The sequence below is a fragment of the Psammomys obesus genome, unplaced genomic scaffold (genome assembly GCF_907164565.1).
Source record: "Psammomys obesus unplaced genomic scaffold, mPsaObe1.curated_primary_1811, whole genome shotgun sequence".
In the NCBI taxonomy this organism is placed as follows: Eukaryota; Metazoa; Chordata; class Mammalia; order Rodentia; family Muridae; genus Psammomys; species Psammomys obesus.
This window is the reverse complement of record NW_026592118.1, coordinates 34,158,883-34,185,604: the sequence shown is the minus strand read 5'-3', so window position 1 is coordinate 34,185,604 and position 26,722 is coordinate 34,158,883. Positions and strand designations below refer to the sequence as shown.

General features: G+C 40.6%; 1 protein-coding gene across 1 annotated transcript in view; it reads left to right on the top strand.

The window, feature by feature from the left end:
• Positions 1-26,722, top strand: part of Col28a1 (collagen type XXVIII alpha 1 chain) — a 147,626-nt gene that overhangs the window by 86,866 nt on the left and 34,038 nt on the right. Inside the window, exons 25-26 of the mRNA XM_055612840.1 lie at positions 3,766-3,834; positions 6,127-6,195. Of these exons, the coding sequence (XP_055468815.1) occupies positions 3,766-3,834; positions 6,127-6,195 (138 nt within the window). The remainder of the gene's footprint in view (positions 1-3,765; positions 3,835-6,126; positions 6,196-26,722) is intronic.

Below are 26,722 nucleotides of genomic sequence, written 5' to 3'. Positions count from 1 at the left end.
CACACACACACACACACACACACACACACACACACACACACACACACACACACGTCTCAATATAATCAGTACTAGCTAAGTAGACACTTTTAACAAAAGCCAAAAGGAAAATACCATGAGTAAATAGTGGCATGCTGAGTTTTCTTTTCTCCAAGAATGAGATTTAAAAAAAAAAAAAAAAGAAAGAAAAAAAAACTATGCCTTTGTTTCTATCCCTTTAAAAAATTGTATGACAGACATCTGGGCGCAGTGGCGCACACCTGTAATCCCAGCACTCAGGGAGGCAGAGCCAGGTGGACCTCTGTGAGCTCAAGGTCATTCTGATCTACAAAGCCAAGGATACACAGAGAAACCCTGTCTCAATAAGACAAAACAAAACAATACAAATATATATACATATATGACGTGTGGCATATGACAAGAATGCACGAAACGTGAAAATTTTACCTGTGACACTCATCTTCTACTTGTGCGCCTCTCTCCGGCAGGCATTTAAAATCATTTAAATTTTGTATTCTTTTCCTCCAACATTGCAACAATACTGACACACAATGGTAATATTTTTTTGGATATTGTTCATGAATTTGAGAAAATGTTATTTTGAAGCCATTTTTTGTAATCACTATTAAGCATATAGGAAAGCCACCTGACACAAGCTTTCACATGCTGATTAGGCTTCGTCAATTATCAGTATGCCGTCTGTCTTGTCTCATCTGTATTCCCTGCTTCTCTCTCCACTGCGTTTCCCTGAAATAATCCCTAGATATCATCCACATACACATTTGATATTTATTTCTCAAATAAAAGAATTTCTTTTCAGAACATAACTACAGAACCACTATAAAGACCTAGACACATAACAGCATTTTTTTTTACTATAGCAAATATCTAGTTCTCAAATCTTGCAGTTTGCCTCATGAATTTTTTTATAGTTGTTTTGTTCAAATAAATTGGGTCTGAGTGATGCCCCCACACTGTATTTGATTGAGGCATCGATCATGTCTCTTGAAATCAGTTTATTCCCCCTTCATCGTATACTTGTACTTCCTTCATGACTGTACTGTTTGGACTTGAGACTCTGCTGACGCTCTACTCGCAGCGGTGGCTCATGGGTTTCTCTTCCTGTTTTGTAAGCGGGCAGATCTAGCTACCTATTCAGAGTCATGTCCACTTCTCTTCAGCTACATTATTCACAGATCAGGGTGTATGCTCCACAGAGGAGGCACACGGAGTCCAGCTACATCAGGTTTAATCCTTTTATCGTATCCTGAAAAGATGGAGGTGATCAGCAACCCAGGAAAGGAAGCCATCATATCTGTTTGATGGCATATTTAGTGATTCTAAGTAAATATCTATACAGCTCTGTTTACTGGTGTTCTCTTTTGCTGGGGGGAGAGGGGGATCAAAACCCTGGGAGATAATAGCCCTGAAGTGGCAGAGAGGTAAATCACTCAGGTGCCTCCAGAGGCCCTGACACGACATTGACACTTCTTTATGGGCACAGACACTTTCAAGAAAGGAGAGATGGTAGAACTGTGTCTGACAGAGGGTATTCATGCTCTCTGCATGAAGCTCTTTATGTGAGGTTGATCCTTAAAGCTGTGAGGAACTTGAAGTCGCTTGGGGCTGGCAGTCAGTAGGAGGGAGAGGTAATTAGTCCCTCAAAAGCACACAAGCACAGGCTGGCAGAGAGGGAGCTGTGCCCTGTGCACCTTTTCTGAGGAAACTCAAACAGATGTCTACTCATCCCAGGAAGAGCACAATGACAGAAATAAAGAAATAATTCCACTCAAGTACAGTTTGGAGCACCAATGAGTTGAACAGGGATCAAACTTAGAGGAGTATGAATGAAGAGTTATTTCCAAGAACTTGGGCAACTGTGGGTGTCTACACCACTGAAGAAAAAAAAAAAAAACAAAACTATCTTTCTCTCGTCAACCATGTCTGTAAATACTTGGGAAAGGTGAGGAGAATTGAACCAGAAAAAAAAGTGAGCTATAAAGTTACCCAAATTATTTTATATCTTGAAGCATTTTAGAAAGACAAAGATCTTGGGATATACAGGTCCGAAGTCTGATTTGAATTTTCTTTAAAAAAAAAAAAAAGTTTAAAAATTGGATTTGTATGCATGGCGTTTTACCTGCAAGTATGCTTGTGCAAAATATGTTTACCTGGTGCTTCTAGAGGCCCAAAAGGGTGTCAAACCCCCTGGAACAGAAGTTACAGACTTCTGTGAGCTGCTATGCCACTGCTGGAAACTAAACCTGGGTCCTCTGGAAGACCATTTAGTGCCTTAACTGCCCCTCCATTCCGGTATACAGTCCACGATTTTCTTTTTTATAGTGAAGTTTATTAAATAGTAGTCTTTACAGATAAGTTTTTAGAAGATTTCCTTACCCCTCCCCCCAGGATCCCTCATGCCTATTTATAATCAATTCATGTTCTTAATCCTGGCCTCGGGCAACTGCTAGTCTATATCTGTTCTTAGAGATTTATTTTCTTCTGGACATTCCATGAATGGGATCCTGCAATATGTCAGTGTTGGTCACCAAGAGCAATGCTTTTGAGGTGCATAGTATTATGGCATGAATCCATAGTTTGTTTCTTACAGGATTTCCGTTCTACTCATTCTCCAGATGATAGGTGTTGGATGCTCTCTGGGTTTAAACTTTCATAAATAATTCTCCTGAGGACTCTCATGTGCTGGAATTTGGGTGTTATGTGCTCTTATTTTCCCTTGGATGTGTGATTAGCAATGAAGTCACTGGGTTGGGTGGTAAATATGTATTGGATTTTTAAAGAAACTGCCAAACTGTTTTCCCAAGGGGCTATAATAGCTCTTCAAGGTCACTGCTTCTCTGCTGCTCTGAGCCCAGCCTCTTCTTAGTAGGTAGGCAGACTTGGAAAGCTTTAGTTGTTTCCTGTTCAATTAAAGCAGGTGTGTAGTGAGCTGACATTTACTGTGTTCCCTGTGAGAGGCCTTATGACTCACTCTCTTACTTTACTTCTATCCCTGTGAAGTGTAGATATTATTTTCCACCTATCTGGTGACTTTACTGAAGTTCAGAAAGATTAGGTAAACATGTCAGCATGGTAATAGGAGATGGTTGTGCATATTAAGTGATGTCAACCCTGAACAACCCTAACATTGTCTTGGCATTATCCTAACATATCCCGAGTATTGAAGGATGAGGAGGGGTATATTTGTGTCTTCTTAACATTGCCATCTCAGAAAGACCAGCCTTAAAGTGCCACCCCCTGGAGAAACAGAAAGAATGCTGTGGGATTTACCCTGTGCTCATAATCACTCTTGTGGCCCAAGGATCCCAGAGTTGACGCCAAGTCAAGCATTACAGTTTCAGTTGCTGAAATAATAGAGGCAGCTCGTCCAGGATGTGGACAGAGCTCGTTATGGCCACTTTTTTATCTTTACATTTCCTTTCCTCCTCTGTTCAAAAACACAATGATTACTTTTCCAAATTCTAGAGAAGCAAGCTCTGAATGAAGTGCACACTGCCAGAAAGTTAATTAACTGGATTGATTTGAAATAGAACCTTTATCAGGAAAGAGCATGAGAAGAAAGTAACTAGAGGACATAATGTTGAAGCAGCAGGTGAAAGGGGCTCAATGAATATCATAGTGTCATTCAAGGAACTTGAAAATATGTAAATATTCTTTGAAAATGTATATTTAATGTGAAAAGTTATACGCTATAAGGTTGTTTTTTTTTAAATTAGTAACTTGTCATTCATTATGTCTTTTCAGGGAGAGCCAGGGGTCAGAGGCCCCCCAGGTCCCTCTGGGCCTCGAGGCATTGGAATCCAAGGACCAAAGGTGAGTTCTTGGGTCTCTGATGTGTTCAAGCATCAGGTGCCATTAGGACATTCCTCATTGGAAAACCCTGAACAAGAAGTGGTCCAACTTTAGAAACTTTTGAGCCCAACATGAGCACAAGTGGCAAGTCAGTAACTGACGCCATGGGATGCATGACAGTCAAATCCTGGTGCTTTGGGCTTCTGTCCAAGGCGCATGAGGAACGTAAATACACTTTGTGTTTAAATATGTATCCCATCTCCAGAGGAAGTCATTATATACAAACAACTCATTATATACAAACAAAATGTGTAAAGACTCAATTTGGAAACACTTGTCACCCCAAGCATTTCTGAGATGGGACAGCCAAGCCTAATGCCATACCACTGGATCAACATGTCAGCAGTGCTGAGTGTGGGACACTGCATTAACTCTTCATTCATTTATTCAAGACATGTAATTTTTTAATTTGCTCAAAAGCGAGTCAAGGAAATTTAAATCATGTTTGTGGGGAAACAGGTGCCAATGAGCCACACACACTACAAATTCAGATTTTTCAGATAGGTCTGGTCACACCCCAAATTCACGTGAATTTATTAGAAAAGAGACTGGAAAGACTTCTTAAGGTTTGCCAAGGACCCCAGCCTCACCTGGATTCTTAATTTATTCATTTTTCTTCCTTGACTTTCATCTGACAGCAGGCTGGTTTTGAAAATCTTGGGTAGCTGTACACAGATGAAGGTGCCCCTAGGACACCTGTCACTGTCAATGGAACGTTGCCTCCATTTTTCTTCTCCATTGGCATCCTTATTTTCAGTTCTAAAACATTTTGCAATGAGAAAACATCTTTACAATTTGAGAAAAATAAAGCTTTCTTATAATGACCAGGAAAAACAATCAAACAAACAAACCAAAAAGAAAAAAAGGAAAAGAAAACCAAAGAAACCCAAACCCCTGACTTATTTAGTAACTTAATTCCCTGTCCTCAGAGCATGTTCTGCTCAGGTTTGGTTTAGGCTCTCTTGAGCTTTATGGTCATGAGGTTATCACACTTGGTGATGTCACTGGGCCTCAGGCTGCACGGTGTTTGTAAAGTGTAGCAGTGGCCTGACCACACTTCCTTCAGCACTCACTCCTGTCACTAAATGCCAAATGGCTGCTTGAAGGTGCCTGGAAGTCTCCGCAGGGTGGCACATCCTGTTCTCCAATCTGATCCCACCTCAGAAGCCTCTCCTCAGTAAATGAAGACACGCTGGGAAATGCTGAGTTTATTGCTTCACATTTTCTGTCACTAGGCAGGAAGTACCTGCGAGGAGTTGGCGGTAGGTGGAGGGAGTGTGACCAGAATATATCACATAAATTCTTTTCGATAAAAGGACAGAAAGAGAAAAGCTATCTAGCTCTGATTTGTTCATGTTTTTGTGAATTCGCTACCATGTACCATCATTTTATAACAACCTTTATTAAAAAACATAAATATACTGACTTTTCTCAGAGGGAAAATTATTGCATCCGTTTTTACCAATATCTCCTGTTACTACTCCTGTGTGTGTTTGTGTGTGTATATACACATATATGTTTATGTATATACAAGCACACATAGTATATGTTTATATATGTGTTCATGTATTTTTGTGTTTATGTGAGCACACATGTGTGCTGATGTGTGTATGTGTGTGTGTGAGTGTGAGTAGAGGTCAAAGGACAGCCTCAGATGCTATTCCCCAGAAACTACCTAACTTGCTTTATTGACAGGATCTCTCAATAGCCTTAACTCATCAATTTATGCCAGCAGTTGAGTCCAAAGGAATCGGCCTACCTTTGCCTTCCAGTTCTGAGATTACAAGTGCCCTGATATTTCATGTGGGTGCTGTGGACCATACTCAGGTTCTCACGCATACATGGCAAGCACTTTCTGACCTGAGCCATTCACCAGCCCTTCCACTGACTCTAACGGTATTCCCAGTGAGCTAGCATTGCATATTAAAAGGGAACATGTCCTAGGTTGCATAGAATCTGGCATTAGTGGCCTTTGGACTTCGTGTGGGCGGCCTCGGGCGGCAACAGGTAGATTTATCAAGCGGAAGTCCCTGGCCTCTCCTTCCATTCCCTTCAAGCTGCTCTTCTTCGCCTCCTGGCCTACACTTGGGTTATATGTAAAAGTTTGTTTATAAGCAATTCAGGTGGCGTAAGAATGTCTAGAACAGGATGATCCTAGTCAGCTTATGAAAGAATGAAGCCAAATGATATGTTAACTTTTTCCTCCCCAATCTTTCCATACTTGGTTGTCAATTTCTCTCCCTCTTTTCACAGGGTAATATTGGGCAAAAAGGCTTGCCTGGCCCTCCTGGGCCCCCTGGCTATGGCTCACAAGGAATTAAAGTAAGTAAATATGATTGTGCTTGAACCATTTCTTAAGTTAGTAGGGAATGAGAAGAGCATGTGACTTCGTTACAAAATACAGATTTAATGAGAGTGTCAGAGGTAAAATTGCATCCAGGATTTTGAGATGACATCCAGAAGTCTTGAGAGGGTACAAGGACAGTCTCTGTGTAAATACCAGCCATTACACACATTGCTTGTTGAAGCATTGGATACTCTGCTGGTTTGATCATCTCTGGACTCTGGGCTGAACCAATCAGGCAGTAAGTTCTTTATCTCCCTTGCAGCTTTCTCACAGGAGGGCTCTCTTTATAGCCCTAGAGGTAGGACAGGGGAGGTGGAACATCAGGTGGAGCCCCAGCGGTGTGTGAGGGCATGGGGGTTGGGTGGGCAGGGCTTGCAGGGGAAGCATTAGTAGCCTCTGGGATAACGTTGGTAACTTGGTGTAGAGGATTGGAAGTTAAACTCTGTGGCAGAGTTTGAGAACTTGCTCAGCCCTCCAGGTGGTTCTCCCGAGCGCCTAGAGTGACCTTTACAGCTCTTGGCCCCAGACCTTTGTTACTGAAATCCACAGCCAGCTTCTTTCTACTCTCTTCTCACTCAGAAATAATTAGCTTATCTAACAAGGCAGAATTCTCAGTGTCCTTGTATCTAAGCAAAAGCAGGATAGCATGCTGTTGATAACATGGGGGCACAGGAAAACAGAATGGAACTCCACATAGTTTATAAACTACGTCACTCTTCTACCCTATCCTTAAAATTCTATGGTTGAAAATGGTAATGTTCTATGGAAGTTTTTGTAAGAATTTTCTGAAGAAATGTGGGGCTGGAGAGTTGGCTTAGTAGTCAGAGTAGTCAGAGTGGCAGCTCTTCCACGGGACCTGGATTCTACCCTCAGCACCCACATAGGGGCTTAGAACTGTCAGTGACCCCAAGCCCAGGGGCTCAGCTGGCCTCTGTGGACACTGCATGCATACGGTGCACTGACACGCGGGCAGAACACCCATTTACATAAACTAACAATTATTTAAAGATGAGAAAAGAAGAAGAAATAAATGTACACGAGACCCTGGTCTTGTCACCAACGTGAGCTCCGTTCTCACGAGCTATACACCCATCATCTCCACTTCTAAATCTGGTGTCAGTTATCCCCCTTCTCCTTTCTGGGATTTACTTCCGGTATTCACACCGGAGCACCTTGGCTTGCATTTAATTAATCCTTCTCACTAACCATGTCTCCACTGGCTTCCGGCCCTTTCTTATGCCCTTCGGGTTCTGCTGTGTTCACGTCTACCCTGAGTGAAACTAGGTCACAGTACCCTTCTTGACATAGATCAAACCTCAAAGCAAACCTGCCACATTCCATATAAAATCCTGTCTGCAGGGAGATACGGGAACCTTCTTCCACCTGGGGCTGTGACTCCATGTTCTTGTAAGGCTGAGACCCAAAACGCCCTCAGACATGATGCTTTGCCTGGCTTCCAGCTAGCAGCAGGAAGTCCTTCCCTCAGCACGCCTTCCTCACTTTGCTGACCCACAGTTCGGCCATCTCCACAAGAGGGAGAGAACCCAAAGACAGAATTGGCACGTTAAGACTGCACAATAAGTGAAACTTAAGTTTTATGACCATTTTTTTGACCCAGTTCTCTCACCTTTCTAAAGAATATCTGGGTCAGTGGCTCGTGCAACTTTTGTTGTACCTGCCTAAAGGCCTTGAAGGAGATCTTCGCCAACACCGGGCCTGAAATTCATGCCTTCTTCCTTCTCATGCTTGGGGAAGGTAGGCAAAAGGCTGTGATGGCTGAAGAGGTCTGCCCCGGCCTCACTGTGGTGCTGGAATGCTGGCTCATTAGTCAGGCAGTCCATATCATGAGGTGGCGTGACATTCCAGTTGGGAAACCCAAGAAAGAAGCAAATAAATGTGCTTTCCCCAAGCTCTTCATTCACTTTCCTTGTTGAGTCTGTCTCAGGTATATGTGCTCCCTGGAAGTCCTTCCTGACTTTAAAGAATTTCTCAAGTAGCTTTGTAGGTTTGTGTACTGGGTTCTGCTGTGACGTTTGTTTGTTTGTTTGTTTGTTTGTTTATTTCAAGACAGGGTTTCCCTGTGTAGCATTGGCTGCCCTGGAGTTGCTTTGTAGGCCTTGAACTCAGAGATCCGCCTGCCTCTGCCTCCCAAGTGCTGTGATTACAGATGTGTGCCACCACTTGCCCAGCTGACTTTTTCCTATACACAAATCTCATTTGTTATGGAAAGAATGTGCGTCTCTGTCACTGGCATCAGTTTTTACTTAGACTTGGGGAGGTCTGGTCCAGCCCAGCCACTGGACTTCCCATGTGATTGGGCTGGATTTCAGGGGTAGCAACCTTATTATCAGTGTTGAAACATTACCTCAGGGACATACTGGGGAACTTGGTAAATGCTTTCTGGCAGAGGCCCCAGTGTATGTGGAGATGGCAAAATAGTAATTATGGCAGTACTCATACTGTCACCGGGTGAACTGGACCTTCCAGGACATCCAGGGCCTGGAAGTGAAGGGAAACTCAGTCAAAGGTGGTGGATACTCAACCAACTTGAGCAATGAAATAAAAGACTTTGAATTTGACACTCTACTTCCTGAATATGGCATATATGCTTTAATTTCCTTGTCTGAACAATATAGACAATAGCATTGTCTTCTAAACTTGCTGTGAGGTATAATTGAAATGAAATTTCAATTATATTGAAATGAAATTTCAATTATAGGAGGAATAATGCACTTATTTGTATGTGATATATATGTATATATACACATATATACTATATAACTATATGTCTATATAGTGTAAATATATACATATATGCTATATAACTATGTTAATATATAAACATATAATACATATAAGACAAAATAATATATAACTATATGTTTATAATATATTATTAATTATACAGTAATAATATATAACATATAGTTATATAAATATATAATTTGCAGCTAATCATAATTACCTCTTCCTGCTTTACTTCCCATTCTGCCAAGTGCACGGCATTTTCTAGGAGAAAGTCTGGAACTCTGTGTTTAAATGATTTAATTCCTTTAAATATAATATATTGGCTACATTAGTTTACGCTAGGTTCCACTGCTTTGCTGACCTCAAAATGTGTAATGGCTCGCATAACAGTCCAGTGTGGGTTTGTGGTTAGTGAGCAATTTTCCTGCAGGAAGAGTTTCAGAGAATATCGTCTTTCACTCCTGGCTTCCCCATTGGTGTTGGCTGGTCTTTTATTACTCATTTTCTGCACATATAAAGAGAGGGCAAGGAGGGGACACACTTGTCTCCTGAACATTCTGGCCAGGATGAGACACATGTTATCTCTTACATTTTTGTTGTTGATGTTGTTGTTACATGGATGCATTGCTTGCAAGAGAGGCAGGGAAAGGTAGCTTGACTATGCACCCAAGGAGAAGAAAAATAACTAAAGGTGTGTTTAGGTACTGCTAGTGACCATAAAACACGATGTAGCCCTTTCCTAGGAAAGATGAAAAAGATAAAAGTTGTCACGCTGAACTATGTTGATGCTTTCAGAAGAAAACAGAAAACATGGATGGTCTCCGTGGCAACTTGAAGGATACCCAGCTCTTCGTACCTGTGTGAAGTATAGTACACAGACCGTTAAATACTGAGTTCAGCACCATCATTTCAGTTATCTCACAAAAGACACAGTAGAGTCTTGATAAATCTTGCTTATTTCAAGCAGTATGTAGAGACTGATGTAGAGGTTTTTTTAGGAGCCAGCTAAGTTCCTGTCAAAGGTGGGAGGAAGCTTGGGATGAGGAGTGTAGGACCAAGAGAAGAAAGTACCCACTTGTATCTGCACAATAGCCAGGAAGAGAAGTAGGGGGCTGAGCTTTGGAGGGTGTCAAGAGCTGCCATTAGAGATAGAGCTGGTACAAAGAGCCTCCTGTCAGGAGATAAAAAGGAGCCAGTAGTTAGGCCCATGGGAACTCAGGGGAGTATGGAGTCTTGAATTACTTGTGAGGCCAGCATGGCTGTGGTAATGGATAGGTTAGCCTAACTTGTGGGGCCTAGTGCAGCAGTACCCAAAAAATGAATGGCTAGTCCTGCTTGGCATTGCTGATTCAGAAACTCAGATCAGAACACAGGATTCTAAACATCTGGATTTCTTGTTTAAAGTCATGCCATTTATTGGGTGCAGTTCTGTTGGTTTCTACTAATTATGTTGAATGACTATTCCTTCAACCTTCAAGTTGTCTTTTTGGGGAGTATTTATTCTTAATTATTTTTTATACATTTTTAAAATTAAAATATGATTACATCAAATTCTCCCTTCCCTTTCCTCCCTCTAGCCCCTTGTTCCAACTCCTTCCATGTCTCCGACTCTCAAATTAATAGCCTCTTTTTCATTTCACACACGTGTGTGATGCATGTGTATGTATGTGTTTGTGTGAGTATGCACATATATACATACAATCTGCTGAGTCTATTTGTTTGTATATATGCACATATACACATAGTAAATACACACACACACACATATTATATCACTAGGGCTGACCACTTTGCAGGGGCTTGTTTCTAGGAGAGACTAATTCTCCCTATTCAGCAGCCATTAGTTGCCTGTTGTTCCTTGTCAAGGTGTGGGAGCTCATGAGATTTTTTTTCCTCTTCTATGTTAGCATGTCTATTAATGCTGGCATCATTCCAGTCTTGTCCAGGTAGTCATTTCTGTGGGAAACTGTTTCACAGCAGAGTTACTGATATTTGGCTCTTAAAATTGTCCTGCCGCTTCTTCTGCCATGTTCCCTGAGCCACAGATGAAGGAGCTGTGCTGTAGATGAACACAGGGGCTGAGACTCCATGTTTCATTGAGCCACTGTATCCAGTTGTGGTTTTCTGTGATAGTCTCCACTCACCACAAAGAAAGGCTTCTTACATGAGCCGTGGTAGCCACACTTATCCACGAGTATAAGAATAAAATTTAGAATGTAGTGAGAAATTATGCTGATCTAACAAAGTGCTGGTAATAGATTCTTTCCTAAAATCCATGACCTCACTAGCTCTAGGAAGTTGGCGAGGTTTCTAATAGCAGACACGATCTGCCTAATGTTGAGGCCTTAAGTCCAATTAGACAGCTCTTGGTTATTGTCTTACTTCGTATTTTATTGCTGTGAAGGGACATCATGACCATGGCAACTCTTATAAAGGAAAACATTTAATTGAGGCTGCCTTACAGTTTCAGAGGTTTAGTCCATGTTCATCATGGCAGGAAGCATGGCAGTGTGCGGACAGACATGGTGCTGGAGATGAGGCTGAGAGTTTTGTCTCTTGATCCACTGGCAGCTGCAGGAGACTGTCTGCCACACTGGGCTTAGCTTGAGCATATATAAGACCTCAAAGCCTGCCCCCACAGTGACATACTTCCTCCAACAAAGCCACACTAACTCCAATGAGGCCAAACCTCCTAATAGTGCCAGTCCCTATGAGCCAAGAGTTCAAACACATGAGTCTACGGGGCCGTACCTATCCAAACCACCACAATTATCATTAAAATGTGAGTGCCACTTGCTGCATTCTTATGGATATCTTTCCATCCTGGTCAATATTATGGTTCATAGGTATCACATCTAGGTAGCACTATTAATTGCTTACCTCTTTTGGAAGCTTACACAGTATTTTCTGGTACTATGGAAACTAGACTGTAGGAAAGAGGCTTTCAGATTAGAGCCAGATTACATAATCAGTGTTCTGTGTCCTGAGTATACAATGTCTTCAGCAACAGGGGCACATGTTTAACCTCTTAGAAGCAACCAGTAGCAACAGCCAGAGTCTACGTTGTTTTGGGAATCACTTGGGCTTAAGTACTAAAATTACTTGCTGTGTGAAATTAAAAGTTTTCTTTTTCGCTTCTGAATGCAAATAAGCAACAGTATGAAAAGTAGGCGGGGAAAAAGCTTCTGATAGTGCTGTCACTCTATTTAATTTTTATCCATTCCAGAAATTAAGTATAAATAGTAAATGATACAGTTAACAGCACAGTGTAGGTGTGTGTGAGTGTGTGTATGAATGTCCTTGGATACTTACCCTTATTGTTATTTTTTAATTTTACTATAATTCCCCTATACAGAAAGAGAAGTAAAAACCACAGAAGCACCTGCATAATGGTACATACCCATAATCACAGCACTGAAGAGACTGAGGCAGGTGAATTGTTTGAGGACAGCTTCAGTGAACTAGTGAAATCATGACAAATGAAAATCAGGCGACGTTTCAGTGTTGCCACAGTTCAGTAGTTAGAGATTATACCTGCCAAAACACAACTGGCAAGGGAGGTAGGGCCTACGAGTTGATCCTGGTAATCAAAGTTCACATAGCGTATTTTCCCGATGGAGGCGCTCCCACATCTTCAAACCAGTAATTACCTTCTACACTAAACAGAAGATGGTCATATGGACTGCAAGCCAACCCCCAAATACCGACTGTGTGACATTTCGTAAGCCTGCTGAACCAGGAAGTGCTGGTGTTGTTCAGTGGGACCGGCTCTGACCCGCTTGTGGTTTTCACTTGCTAGTTCACACTTGCATGTTAGTTTGGGTCAAACGCTTTTTATTCTGTCCGGCCAATGAAGAAAATGAATGACTGCCTCTTTTCTTCTTTCCCCTCTCCTCCCTCCTTTTCCCTCCTCTTCTCCCCTTCCAAATTTGCGATTTCATTAGGTGACTTTTTTCCTCTCAACGTTATTTTCCTTTCATTTCCTTCCTTTTTATTTTTCCTTTTGTAAATTTTAAGATGGTGTCTTATTTAGTCCAGGCTGACCTTGAGCTCCCAAAGTAGCCAAAGATGGCCTTGAATTTTGAATCCTTCTGTCTCTACCTCCAAGTGCTACAAGTACAGATTTGAAGCACCTGGCCCCACAGTTTCTTTTTTGCAGTGGCCCATTTTGCAGATCAAAGCTAGGATAAAAGCTTTGAGCTCTCACCTTAGTGGGGCCTGAGTCATTACTGCCAGTCCATTGTTTTTTGTCTATATACTGTAAACAAGGCTGGGGCAATGACCAGCCACCATCCCTAATCTGCTGTTAATTCTACCAGTTGAGAATAAGGCTACTACCATAATTTAAAACCAAAACTAAAGTGAGTTTTGATTAAATACTAGGAAGGAGGATGAGTAAGGGGATGAATTAAATCATGATGATCACAACAGATCTTTTATATGAAAGAGGTTTATTAGCTGGAGGTGAAGAGAGGGAGAGAAGGGAGAGCAGGACATGATGAGGAGAAAGGGGGCTGACAGAGAAAGGGGAGAAGGCCAAGAGAGGCCAAGAGAGGAGAGCAAGAGAGGGACCATATGTCAGGTTGTTCCTTTTAAGAGGCAAAGGAACCAGGCCTTCTAGGTGTAACCACATGGCGGGCCACACATGATGACATCATAGGTTACTAGGCAACCCAGAAGCAGGTTTGGTTCCAAAATCCTAACAGGATGTATTTCTGGAAGGTCCATCTCTGTGTTCTCAGAAACATGAATCATATTTTGCTGGAACTTAAAAAAGCAAAACCCACAACTCAACACATTACGCATCAGGTCTAATCAGGGGCACAAATACAGCCTCACATACTTCCTGCCTGCTTACGGCCTGCCTATACACAATCAGGGACAGATGTACATCCTGATGTATTTCTTGCCCAGGTACCTCCTGCCCACATGTAATCAAGCACATCCAGTACAGATAGGTCAAACAAACTTGCTTAGGGGAGGGAAAACAGAAGCCATAGCCTCCTGCATTTAACGTTGGCTCTCACACTACCATGCTCTTTATGCTGCAATAAGCTTAGAGAAAAGTCAAATCCCAAAGTACTTTTTGTCAAGGTTAGTATGACACCCCTACTCCAAGGTTTTACAAAACTTCCCAATTCCAAAGGGGGTGGGGGTGTAAGTCAAAACAATTTTTGGCTTGTTCATGGAGATAAGCAATTGTACTGAACAATACACGCACTGTGCCAATGTTTAAAAAAAAGAGATTTGAAATAATGTCACAAGCTAGAAAATTATATAAAATATCTTATTTGAGCAGATATATATTTAAAAAGCCCACCATGCTATAATAGTGTATAATTTATCATGACAATAAGCCAGTGGGAACTACTCTTTTCTCTCCTCTCCCTTCTGCCCACTCATATCTGTCTAATGTGTCAAGAAATTGTACTTGTCTGTTTCATTTTTGTAACATAAAGCATCCTTACAAACCCAAATGTAGTGAGTCCATGGATGCATTTCTTTTAGCTGCTGTTACCATCTTCACAGGCCATGAATTTTACTATTAAAAATGTATAAAGGGCATTTACCTTTCTCCTATCATCAATGCCTGGTAGTTATTCATTAGGGTATTATCTTCCCCTCTCCCTTTAGCAAAGAGGTACTTTACTACTCAGAGCTTAGCACTCCTACTGAGGGCCTGAGCCGTGGTATGCTCTCAAAGTTCCAAGTTCCACTTTATTCAAGTAACTAACGCGTTCCCAAGGTCACTTGGGGCTGCTTTTCTGCACTCTTCCCTGGACCACTCAAAACTTAATTTGCATCTTGATGTTAACACTTGACACTTGAAGATGTGAGGTACATGTAGATGCCTTCGCTCCCTAGTAACCCAGCACTGGAAGTGAGGAAGCAACTTCCTTCCCAAGTGCAGTGAGCGACCTTTGGGAGCAGCATTACACTTACTAGAAATCCAGCTGCTGCCTGGGGCTGCCTTGGGCCAGGCTGGCCTTGAGCAAGGCTGTACTCCCCCAAGCATGCACATCTGAGGAGTGTCAGGATCCTCAGGGTTGGCTTGCTGAAGGCTGTGCTCTGCTGCGCTGCAAACGTCTCTGGCCAGCTGGCGAGTAGCCCGCCATCTATGCTCACTTCTACTGTTCTTGCAGACATAAGGCTACAGGTGGGCATTTGAGCCTTAGCACCTTTCTGGGTATGGCTGCTCATGTGAAATACAAATATAGGAGAGAGGAAATGAAGTAAGTTCCAGGTCAAGGTCATTAAAATCTCTAGCAAAGGAGCGGTTGTAATTTTTAATGAGAACTCATGGCTCAAGCTGCCAGGCTGTAAAGATAACCCCCCGAAAAATCTTTCCTTCAATTTGTGAAGAATTCTCACCCTTTAATGTTGGGTTCCTCCCTTTAATTCTCACCCTTTAATGTTCCCTCCCTCTTGGGAGGGAACCACAAGCCACCCTGCAGGAACCAAAGTCCTGAAGCCCCAGGCAAGCTGAGAAGGCTTTATTGCAGTAGGAAGAAACAGAGGCACCAAAGCCTACCCATGTGACTCAGAGCAGGAACAAGGAGGAAAAGAAGAAAGAGAAAGAAGGGAGGTTAATTTTTGACAGTCATTCTTTTCACTTTCCTAGTTTGGAACTTATACAATACTTTCTCCTCCTCTTTCAATATTTACTTTTGATTAAGATACTGACATCTGTCTTATGAAACACTAACGGAACTTTTACCAACTTTGTGGTTTTAACAGTAAGGGAGAAGGCTTGAATCCTTACCCTACTCCCATACTGTTGTTTCATATCTTAATCAATTTTGACTTCTCAAGACAGGATTTTATTTCTTAAAAAATATTCTTGCTGTTTATTTAGATTGATCCATGCATTTATCATTTTCTTTAGTTCATTTTATACCTCAGATTCTCCTGCGACTTCAACTAGAACCCTGAATTTCCTTTAAAAGCAGGTCTATCAGAACAAATCTCTGTTCGCCTTTCTTGAAAATGCCTTTCTTCTGTAATCTTAAGGTACATTGTTTTTCTTATAGACCTAGGCATATAGCTTTTTCTCTCAGCACAAAGAATTTTCTCTGACATTTGGCCTTTATTATTGTCCTGAAGAAGTTATCCATCTGTTTGTTTGTTTCATGGTAATTTGTCCTTTTTCTCTATGTTTTTTTTTTTTTTGAGAGTTCCCCTGCCCCTTTTCTTTAATTTGGTGTTTAGATGTAGATTTGATAGAATTCTTAATTTTTAGACTAATACTTTTAATTATTTTTAGGAGATTCTTTACCATATGGCGTTAGACACATTTTTAGACCAAGCTTCCTTACCCTTGGCTCCCTTCACTCATCTCTCTGGAACTTCAGTTGGTTAAACCTTTTTGGACCTATTTGCCTTTTCATATTATCTGCCTTATATTTCTAAGCCACAGTGTACTGTGACTAACATTTTTCTAGTTTGCGTTCCAGTTCCCTGGAAAATCTATTTTTAGCTGCATCAAATCTGTTTAGGGTAAGAATTTACTATATACTGTTTCCTCACTTAAAACACTTTCATTGTCTGCCTAGAACATTTCTAAGATGAGGAAGTAAACAATCTTAACAACAGGAAGCTATTCTGAGGGGATGCTGTTTCCTATCTCACTTTGCAGCTCTCTGTCTCTCCCCCCCTACATGATTAGGACGCCGTGTTTTTCATCCTCTTTCTAAAAACAAACTCCTCCTCTTGAGTCTTTGCTCGGTTTCTTCTGCCTTGGCATTTTACAGGACAAGTTCCTTTTCCTCATGTAGGCCTTAGCTGAAGAATGATCTCCATAGCAACCCCTTTCCTGACCACACACTCTTCTCTTTACAGAATTCAGAATCATTATATTATCCTGCTTTACTGTTTTTATGACACTATCACCCTCTTAAAATATGTTTCATTTATTAACTATCTTCTCCTAGTAAAAGGAAATCCATGAGAACAAGGATTTTGTGCCTTTGATCTGTGCTTACAGTCTATCCCCAGCACCTAAAGCAGTGTCCAGTATGTAGCTGGTACCTAATACTTGCTTGATGAATAAATGAAGGAATGAATACTTGAGTAAATATATGGAGATTATATGCTAATAATGATAATATGATTATATGTTAATCGCTTCCCTTGCAACTATACTATTTGACTCTCAAAATGAATCAGCAATTACTGAATTCTGTCATTAGTGAGACTTTAAACTTGTGAAATTATTATTTTTTCTGTATCCTGGTGTTTAGTTGTATAATTGCTTTGATCTTCTGGGTAGATACACTTGGTCTATTGGCTGACATTTTCTTGGAAGAAGCTTTCTTGAATATGTGATTGTGGTCACAGTATTTTTCACTGCAGTGCGGTAGGATCACAGTGAATGTAATTTTTCAAAAAATCCTTGTTTCTTGGGAATAAACCTGGGGGCATTGGGTCTGTATGTTCAGTCTGGTTCTGTTCAGTGATTATAGGATATACATACAGTAAATTCTTCATTGAACCTACTCATAAAGATTCCTATGATCAATATTTTGTCTGTCATTGATAGACTGCAGAGCACTGAGTTGCCTGTCCCTACATCTTTCAATCACTGCTAATCTTACACTTTCCATGGCCATTCTAGGTTAGTAAACCAGAAGGAAGTGAAATACTGAGTGCTGGCTTCTTAGATTTTTCACGACTTTGTGGTTGTTTAGGGAAGTTTAGGCTTTGGGAAGGGGCAAATTCCTATTTGTAGGGATGACATTTAAAGAGCACTGCTAACACATTCATTACAATCCTCTGCATTGGCACAGATAGGAGCTTTTATAATGATGCTTTGGCTTATACAGCTATGCCTTCAAAGCAGAAAACAGGATTCTCATCTATTGGAATACTAGTCTCTATTCAAAGTTCCCCAAATAGATTCTGTTAATTTTGAAAAATAAATTTAGTTGAGATAATAGTTTTCTTTCTGATTTTATCCAAGTTTTACAAAGAAATTAATCTTCCACTGTCCTTCCAGCTGTCTTTCCTTTCTAAATTACCTTGGTAGGGTGATTTTATAGAGTCAATCATTATATTTGCTACATTTTCCCCATTATATGTATATAATATACATAAGCTTTTAGAATATTATATTAGAAAAGAATAATCATACACTCTTTGCCAGAGTGTTAAGACCAAATGTGCTAACATGCTTCTCAAAGTAGAATTTGCTTCCATTTTTCATATCAGAAAAAAAATCAGTTTGTATATAAGTCATAGAGTCAGCTCTTCTTCCTGCTCAAACTAAAGGATGCTGACCCCACTGGCTAATCCTGGCTAGTTACACAAAGCTTTATTTCAGCAGTTCACGCAATAAATGTTTTTAAATATTTTAAACATAACATTCCAGCCTTCATTTTAGGTACTTGATGCATCACAACAAAAGTGGCAAAGATTCAGAACCTTATGGGAACTGCATCTTGTTGGCAATAAATACAATAAGTAAGGAAGTTAGAGAGCATGTTTGAAGATGCAAACTACTATGACAAAAAAGAGAGAGGAGGAAAATGAAGAGTGAAAGAGTATAAACATTTTAGTTGGATGGATCTGGGAATGGCCATCTTAGGATGAAAGAAGAGTTCTGCAAACTTTTCATAGGTAAGAGTTGCTTGGAGTGTGCAAAGAAGAGCAGAAGGATACCACAGACGGAAATGCCATTCAGGAAGCAACAGCAGGAGGTTGGGGAAGGACATGTAGCCATTCAGGCTTGTGAAATCCTTGGCTTTCCTGGACAGTGATGCTGGGAACCACTTTCTGGGTTTTAAACAGATCATAGACATATATGAATAAATCTATAACTACAACCTGCTAAGTTCATTTAGTATTGTATATAAATACGGCTGATCACTTAGTATTGGATAACCAATTAGAGGACTCATCTCTGGGAAGATTAATTCTCCATCTCAGCAGCTGTTAACTGCCTGTAGTTCTTCATTTAGTGGTGGACCTCATGACATTTTCCCTAGCACAATGGCAGGTCAGTTGGTATTGCTCTTGTTCTGGCCTTGTTTAATCAGTATGGGTGTAGCTTCCTATAATATCTAAAGACACAACCTCAAAGCAAACTTCCTGGTCCCTGGCTCTTACAGTCTTTCTGCTCCCTTTTGTGGTGTTCTCTCAGCCTCAGGTATGAGGATAACGAGGTATCAATTGGTGCTAAACATTCTATATTCAGTTGTTCTATGCGTTTTGACCAATTCTGTAATCATTTCCTAATGCTGCAAAAAGAAGTTGTGTTGATGAGCATTAAGAACTATACTTACCTGTAGGAATAAAAACAAGTAATTAGAATGCAATTAAGAATTATAATGGTTTAGGAAAATGGCAGTAGTGAAGTCTCCTCTAGGATCTGTGACCTCACTAGTCATGAGTAGTTGGCTAGGTCTTCAGTGCCAGGTATGATTTCCCTCCTGTTAAGTGGGTCTTAGGTTCAATTGGATAGCTGTTGCTTACTTCTAGGATATGAGTGTATCATTAGGAATTTCTTGCTATCCTGGTCATTGTTGTGATTCGTAGTTGTCACAGTTGGGTAAAAGCATTGCTTGATTTCTTCCCCTGGTAGATTGCATAGCACCTTTTCTCAGGAAGGAAGCTTTCATGTCAGATCCAATTCAAATCCTCCATCCTGTGTCTGAAGTACATGGCATTTTCAGCAATAGGGTCTTTACCTTCAATTTCTGGGAGGTAATCAAAAGCAATAGAAAGAGCTTATATTGTTTTGGGAGTTCTTTAAATTCCCTGACCAACAACCTGAAAGGAGGTTTCTCATGCCTGGTACTGGGATTTTGTTAGATAATTTATGGTTCTTGGAAGGAGAATTATCACTCTAAACAGTGAACCTTTAAACTGTCTGTCTATCTTTCTATCAATCAATATTTTATGTAAACATATAAAACATAATTTCATATGGTTTTTCAAATATCCTTAGTGTTATAACTTCTACCTTTGCTCCCTTTGTATTGTTCTCCCTCCCATTTAAAGCCTCCCATCATTTTTTTTTCTATTTTCCTCTTCCTATTACCTTTATCTTTCTTGTTATAATTTCTTAAAACTTTATTGGCAAGAACTTGCATCATACAGTGCAATTAAGTGCACTTCTTAATAAACTTAAACTTTATGCATAGTAAATGTTGGTGTGAATATATTATCCCAAATCCAGTTTATGATTTAAAAACAATTTGTGTGTTTATTTATCAAGAAGAAGAGTTTTTTTAAAGGGAATTTTCAAGCGCACTGAGAGAAACCAGCTTCAAAAGTCAGCAAGGCACATCTGACCAGATCCATTCTTGAGTCTTCTCGGCCGCTCAGCTCTTGAAGATCTAGTCATACTGAGTACCATTGTTCTCTGGACACCTTGATTCCCTAGCCCCAGTGCTCTGTGTGTGAGCTGATTTCTTTTCTTGGGGAAATTGCCTTAGCATCCTACTTTACCAGCTCAACTCTTGTTCGGTTATCAGGGCTCACAGTTGATGTACCTCCTCTGGAAGCCACAGTCCCTGGAAACCTGTATTCTGTTTGGGTTTTCATGGTACTTCAGATCACCCCAGCACAGCTCTTCCCATGTTCTAAATGTTCATTTGCTACCTAGCCACCAGATGCTGAGCTAGCAGGTGCCTTGTTTTATGTTAGATCTAACACACCTAATGTATACCTGGTACACAGCACTTATCTAATACAAAAGAGGAAGTCTTCATGATACCCTTCCTCAATCTTTAATTCTGCCCATCTTTTAGAACAACTGGTCTGGAGTATCTAGCTGGTGATAGAAATAGAAATGTCTATGACACTTAAGATCCATTTTTTTGTTGTTGTTAAATGAAAAGATCAAAGGACAGTTGAGTCAGTGAGATGTCTCAGAGGGTAAAGGTGCTTGCCACTAAGATTGGCAACCTCAATTTGATCCCGGGAACTCATGTGGTGGAAGGAGAGAAGTGATTTGTCCTCTCACCTCCACAAATCTCTCTCTCTCTCTCTCTCTCTCTCTCTCTCTCTCTCTCTCACAAACACACACACACACACACACTCATAGACACACATATACACCAAATACATACATACATACATACATAGAGCTGGGTGCAGAGGCACACATCTTTAATCCTAGCACTCATGGAGGATGAAGTAGATAGACATCTGTGAGTTCGAGGTCAGCCTGGTCTATAAGGTGAGTCCAGACAGCCAAGGCTACACAGAGAAACCTTGTCTCTAAAAAAAACCAGTAAAAGAGAGAGAGAGAGAGAGAGAATGTAAAAAAAAAAAAACATGTGCATGCACACACATATACACAGACACATACATGAAAAGACCTGATCTTTAGAATTGGGTTTCTTGGTCCCTTATCTTATAAAGATGCCAAACAAGGCAATATTATTCGGTATTTGACATGATACTTCTGATACCTAGTAGATTTGGTTCCTGCACTTGCACCTCATGGTGAAAATTATAAGAACATATATTCTAATTATCTAAACTTTAGTTAAAACATTTTTCTTTAAATGTGAGATGTCTGCTGCACACATGCTCTCATATGCTAACAGAGTGACAGGCTATGGTTACTTCAAAGGTTGGCAGGTAAAATGGGGCTGTGAGTTAGCAATACTGAACTCATGTTCTAAAGGAAGTTTATTCCTTCAGAGCACACGTTCATAATTCATCATTTCTTGTTACAAATGAGGCCAGCACTGTAGCCAGCCTCATTAAGAGGAAACAATATTGAAGTTTAACCTTGCTACTTCACTGATGAGATTGTGAACTAGAAGCAATCTTTGTCATGTCAGACTCAGTGTAAAACAAATGGTTTCCCAGAGTAATCCCAGCTGAATTGATGGTTACTCAATAATTTTTTTTCCTTTTTTAGACAAGGCTTTGCTATATATTCTTGTCTGGACTGGAACATACTAGACCAAGCTAGCCTCAAATTCACAGAGATCCACCTATCTCTGCTTCCTGAGTTCTGGGATTGAAGATGTGTATTACCATGACATTGGTAGAGTCTTAAAACAAGAATTATAGAAATAAGACTCTCATTGGGAGAATTTTATGTTTTGTCAAAATGCTCCCATATTAGCAATGTTCATTATCATGTTCCTTTAGTTCCTAGTCCTTGATTCTTAATGCTTATATGTTTATAAGGAGAACCCCAGGCAGCAGGCAGAAGGAATTGGAGGAGTCCTTAGTTAGAAATTTGGGAATAGAGTCCATGACTAGCACATTTAAAGACCATCAATGACAATTTGACTAGAGTGCAGCAAGCCTTCAGTGTTCCAGAGGTGAGAGGTGTGAGCATCTTAGCTCAGGGGCAGAGCAGGGTGCTGATGGGTTGCTGGAGTCTGGAGTGGATGAGGACTGCAGCACAAAAAATAAGGACTCGGGGAACATTAAGATCCAGAGCCTGGATGAGTGAAAGGATGGAGCTGACATTTTCTGAGGTTGAGAGACAATGAAAAGATAGAAGGGCTTGAAGAGCTTAAAGGCTTGACTCTGGATGTGTCATGATAAACTTCCATGGGAAAGAGGGCATAGACTGGAAAGTTATATGTGAAATGAGGAAGGGTTTTTTTTTGTTGTTGTTTTTTGTTTTTTTTTAAGGTGAGAGAGACATCATAGTATGTTGTGTGGGGCTGGGAAGAGCCTGGGAAACAAAAGTTTGTGATGCCAGAGAGAGAGGAGTCACCCCCCCATGTCCTGAACTTTCCTATCAGAAAGGATTTCCTCTGACCCACGCCTCAATACTGCCCCCACCTGAAATGAAAATCAATTCTCCATCATTCTCAATGGCTCTCAGCTGTCTGCCTGGGCATTCCTGGAAACAGAAGCTTCCTTCTCTTATTTTCCAGTGAGAGGCTTTCTTCTATTAAATAAAGAAACGAAGCATACCTACCTTATACCGTAAAGCCTTGTAAAACTCTTCCCCTTTCTGTCCTTCCCCAAGGAAGTTGTCTCTGCTCACCGTGTAGTGTACAGCTGCTTTTTCTTCTTTTGGTTGGTTAAAAGCGCATATCCGCATGAAGGCGGGTGGAATCTTTTTAAACATCATTTTGCCCTGGGCTTCCAGCTTGACTTCTTCTCTCAGGGTAACAAGAACACCCTCCGAGTCAACGTATACTTTAGTCTACTGTATAGTAGATAGATGTAACATTTTTATACACCCCATTCACCTTAAACAGTGTAAGCGAGAACCTCTCGTGTTTTCTCACTCTTATGTGAAGACTTCATTTCACCCTGTTCTGTAAGGCATATATTTAGAGCTGTGCTGTCCTCCCTTGGGAAGGCATTCTGCCTGCTGTGGATTTGTCTGTTACTGTTAATTCTTTGATTGGTAGGTTTTTTTTTCTTTTTTCTTTTTCTTTCTTTTCCTTTTTTTGAAACTTCACTTTGTATGTGAGTATAGGGTTATAAAAATTTTAGGAAGTGCAGTTTCACCACCCGTATATTTGTCGCTTTTACTGTTAAACTTTCATATAACTTCAGGATTTGATCTTGAAGCAAGCACAATGAAGAGGAAAAAAAAAAACTTAACAAATAAATTTCCTTTAAGGATTTGTTTTAATAAGAGATGTGAGTCTATGAATCTTTTTCATGGTTTTATTGTTTTGCCTGGCCTGAAATGTTGCCCATACATCTAACCTCCGGGTTAGCAAATCAGTTGCGACTGAGTACTTCATAAAGAAAATCTAGGGGAGTTTTTCAGAGAAAACCGATAGAGACGTTTCCTTCTGTGAGCAAGTCTGGCTGTTCTGAACTCAATGGGAAGGACAACTGCATAGAGCTGAGCAAGCTGGAGGATTGCACACGGCAAGTGTTTGTCATAAGCTCTTTCATCCTTTATTCAAAGAATCATAGGACTTTAATCCTCAGAACATATAAAAACAATGAATAGACAGTTTCTGAGGAGTGACTCATTATGGAGCCCAGCATGATTTTTCTCATGTGAGCAAAGTGAGAATCACTGCTCAGAAGGTAGAGAGTGCAAGAAGGGTTTGTTTTATTACTATTTTTTAATATTTAAATTCAGTTACCACTATGCAATCTACGCCTTTAATTTATTCTTTGGTACTAACTTTTTAAAAATATGCTCACATAATTTCACAACTGTCATGCCACCTAACTGAATAGTTTCATAACCCTCAAAATAAAGCACACAGCCCTTGACAGCCACTACCCTCTCCCTTCCTGTGTAACCATCAGCCTTGGCAACCACTAGTCTTTCTATCTTCATAGAACCCTGTATTCTGGATGTCTTACATGAACAGGAGTATGATGTGTGAACTTTTGTGACCAGCTTTTATAACAGAACCTAAAGTTTTCAAAGATTGCTCATGAGGCATCAGACCTTTCTTCACACAACCAAATAATATTACATTGTGTACATATATTACTGTTTATTTATCCATTTGTCTGCTTTCAATGTACGTTATTAGTGTATTTCTACATTGGGTTATTATACACAGTACTGTTACGGACATACATATGCTAGTTTTGTGTGTGTGTGTGTGTGTGTGTGTGTATTGTTGTTGTTTATTTGGTGTTTTGAGACAAGATCTATGTAGCTCTGGCTGGCTTCCTAAGTGCAGGAATTAAAGGCATTTGCCACCATGTCTATCTGTATATATGTTTTAATTTTGTTTGGACATTTTATCTGAAAGCATTTTAAGGACAGAGTGACCAATTTGGGGGATAGGCCTTCTCCTCCTCCTTCTTCTGCTTACCCATCATTCCTGTCCCCAGGGTCATCAGTCACTCTCTTTTCCTTAACTTGACACAATTAGTGTCATCTGAGAGGAGCAAAGCTCAATGGAGAAAATGCCTCCATAAGGCTGACTTGAGGGCAAGCCTGTGAGGCATTTTTCTTGATGGATGACTATGTGGGAGTACCCAGCTCACCTTTGGCAGTGCCACCCCTTAACTGGTCATCCTAGGTGCTATAAGAAAACAGATTGAGCAAGTCGCAAAGAGGAAGCTAGTAAGCAGCGTTCCTCCGTGGCCCCTGCGCCAGCTCCTGCCCCAAGCTCCTGTTTTGAGTTTCTGCCCGGATTTTCCGGGATGATGAACTACATGGTGTGGAATGAAATAAACCATTGAGTTATCCACATTAAGATTTACTTCAGACTTAAGGGGGTCCAGAACCAGGAGAGACTAACCATGAGTCTTAATCAAGTAGTGGATGTGTGACAATTTATTACAGCAGACACAGGAAACCTTTTTGTAAAAGTGTTTCATCATAGCAACAGCAGCTTAATTAAGACACTTCTGTGTCTTGGTAGTATGAAGGTATTCCCAGATTGCACAGTGGGAATATTTTTCCTTCTCAGACTCTGATGGTCTTTTGAAGCATGTCTTCCTTCTAGTTCACCTTAGAGGGGCTATGGAAAATGGAATTGAGCTCCATCTCTAAACACAGGATTAAGAACCATTGTAATAACATGGACCACAGGTGATGTTTGAAACAGAGCAAATTAAAGGGATACACGTGATAACGAAACCATCACTCATACTGGCACCTGTTTGTCCTACAGTCTCCGGTCCCTTTCCCTAGGAGTGAGAGCGTTTTTCTCAGCATTGCTTTGTCTTCTGAAGACTGAAATTCCATAGATGAAGAGCACTCTCCAAAGAACTGTCCTTGCTTGGAGTGCTGGCCTGCAAAATGGAAAACCACCCTGAGTTTTTTGATGGCATCCTCAACTTAATGTCACAATCTGAGCTTCATGACATTTGAAATAATACTTTTTTGGGGGGGTTACAATTTTATTTTATTTTTTTCCACAAGGACACCTAATGTATTATCAGGGTGTTTTTTTGTCTTTTATTATTATTATCATCATCATCATCATCATCATCATCATCATCATCATCATCATTATTTACAACTTATTCACTTTGTATCCCAGTTGTAGCACCATCCCTCATCTCCCCCCAGTCCCACCCTTCCTCCCTTTTCCTCCCATATCCTTCATCCCTAGATAGGGTGAAATGATACTTTTAACCAACTTACTTTTTGACGATTTCACACAAAATGCTCTTTTTCTGGTCTCCTTTGCCGGAAGAGAGGAACGACCTAGTCTCTGCCTTGCTTTCCTGTGGTCACTGTAATAGAGTGCCACAAATTCAGCTTCAACGTAATTCACGTTCAGTCTCTTACAGTTGTGGAAGCCCATAAATATGAAATGATCTTAATGTAGATAACACTGAGAGAGTCTACAAGAATCCATTTCCTAGTCTTTTCTAGATTTTAGATGTTCTTACTGTACATAGCACATTTCTCCATCCGAGAAGCCAATGGAATCTACTTTTTTCTTGATGACTTTATTTCCACTGCTGGCTACCTGCTCTTCCACTGTACCTCCTTCTGCTTCCCTTTGAAGGAGACTGATGATAACACTTAGGGGCCATCCAGATAATCCAGAATAATCTTTCTGTATGAAGAACTTTAATTCAGTCATTGCTGTGAAGACCCCCTTTCCATGTAAGATAACGTTCAATTGTTCCTGGTGTTGGGCTTATTATGCTTTGGGTATAAAATGGTCCTCAAAGGCTCATGTGTTGAAGGTGTGATTCCCAGGTGGTAGTGTTCTGGAGAGATGAATGGATCTAAGGTGCTAACCACATCAGTGGGTTAAATTCATGGATGAGTTCCCAGATGCATGTGCCTAATTTGAGAAAGTAGGCCGTAGAAGGGCATACCTTTTTGGAGTGTGACTTGTCCCTCCCTCTTTCTTGTTCTTGTCTCTACCATGAGGT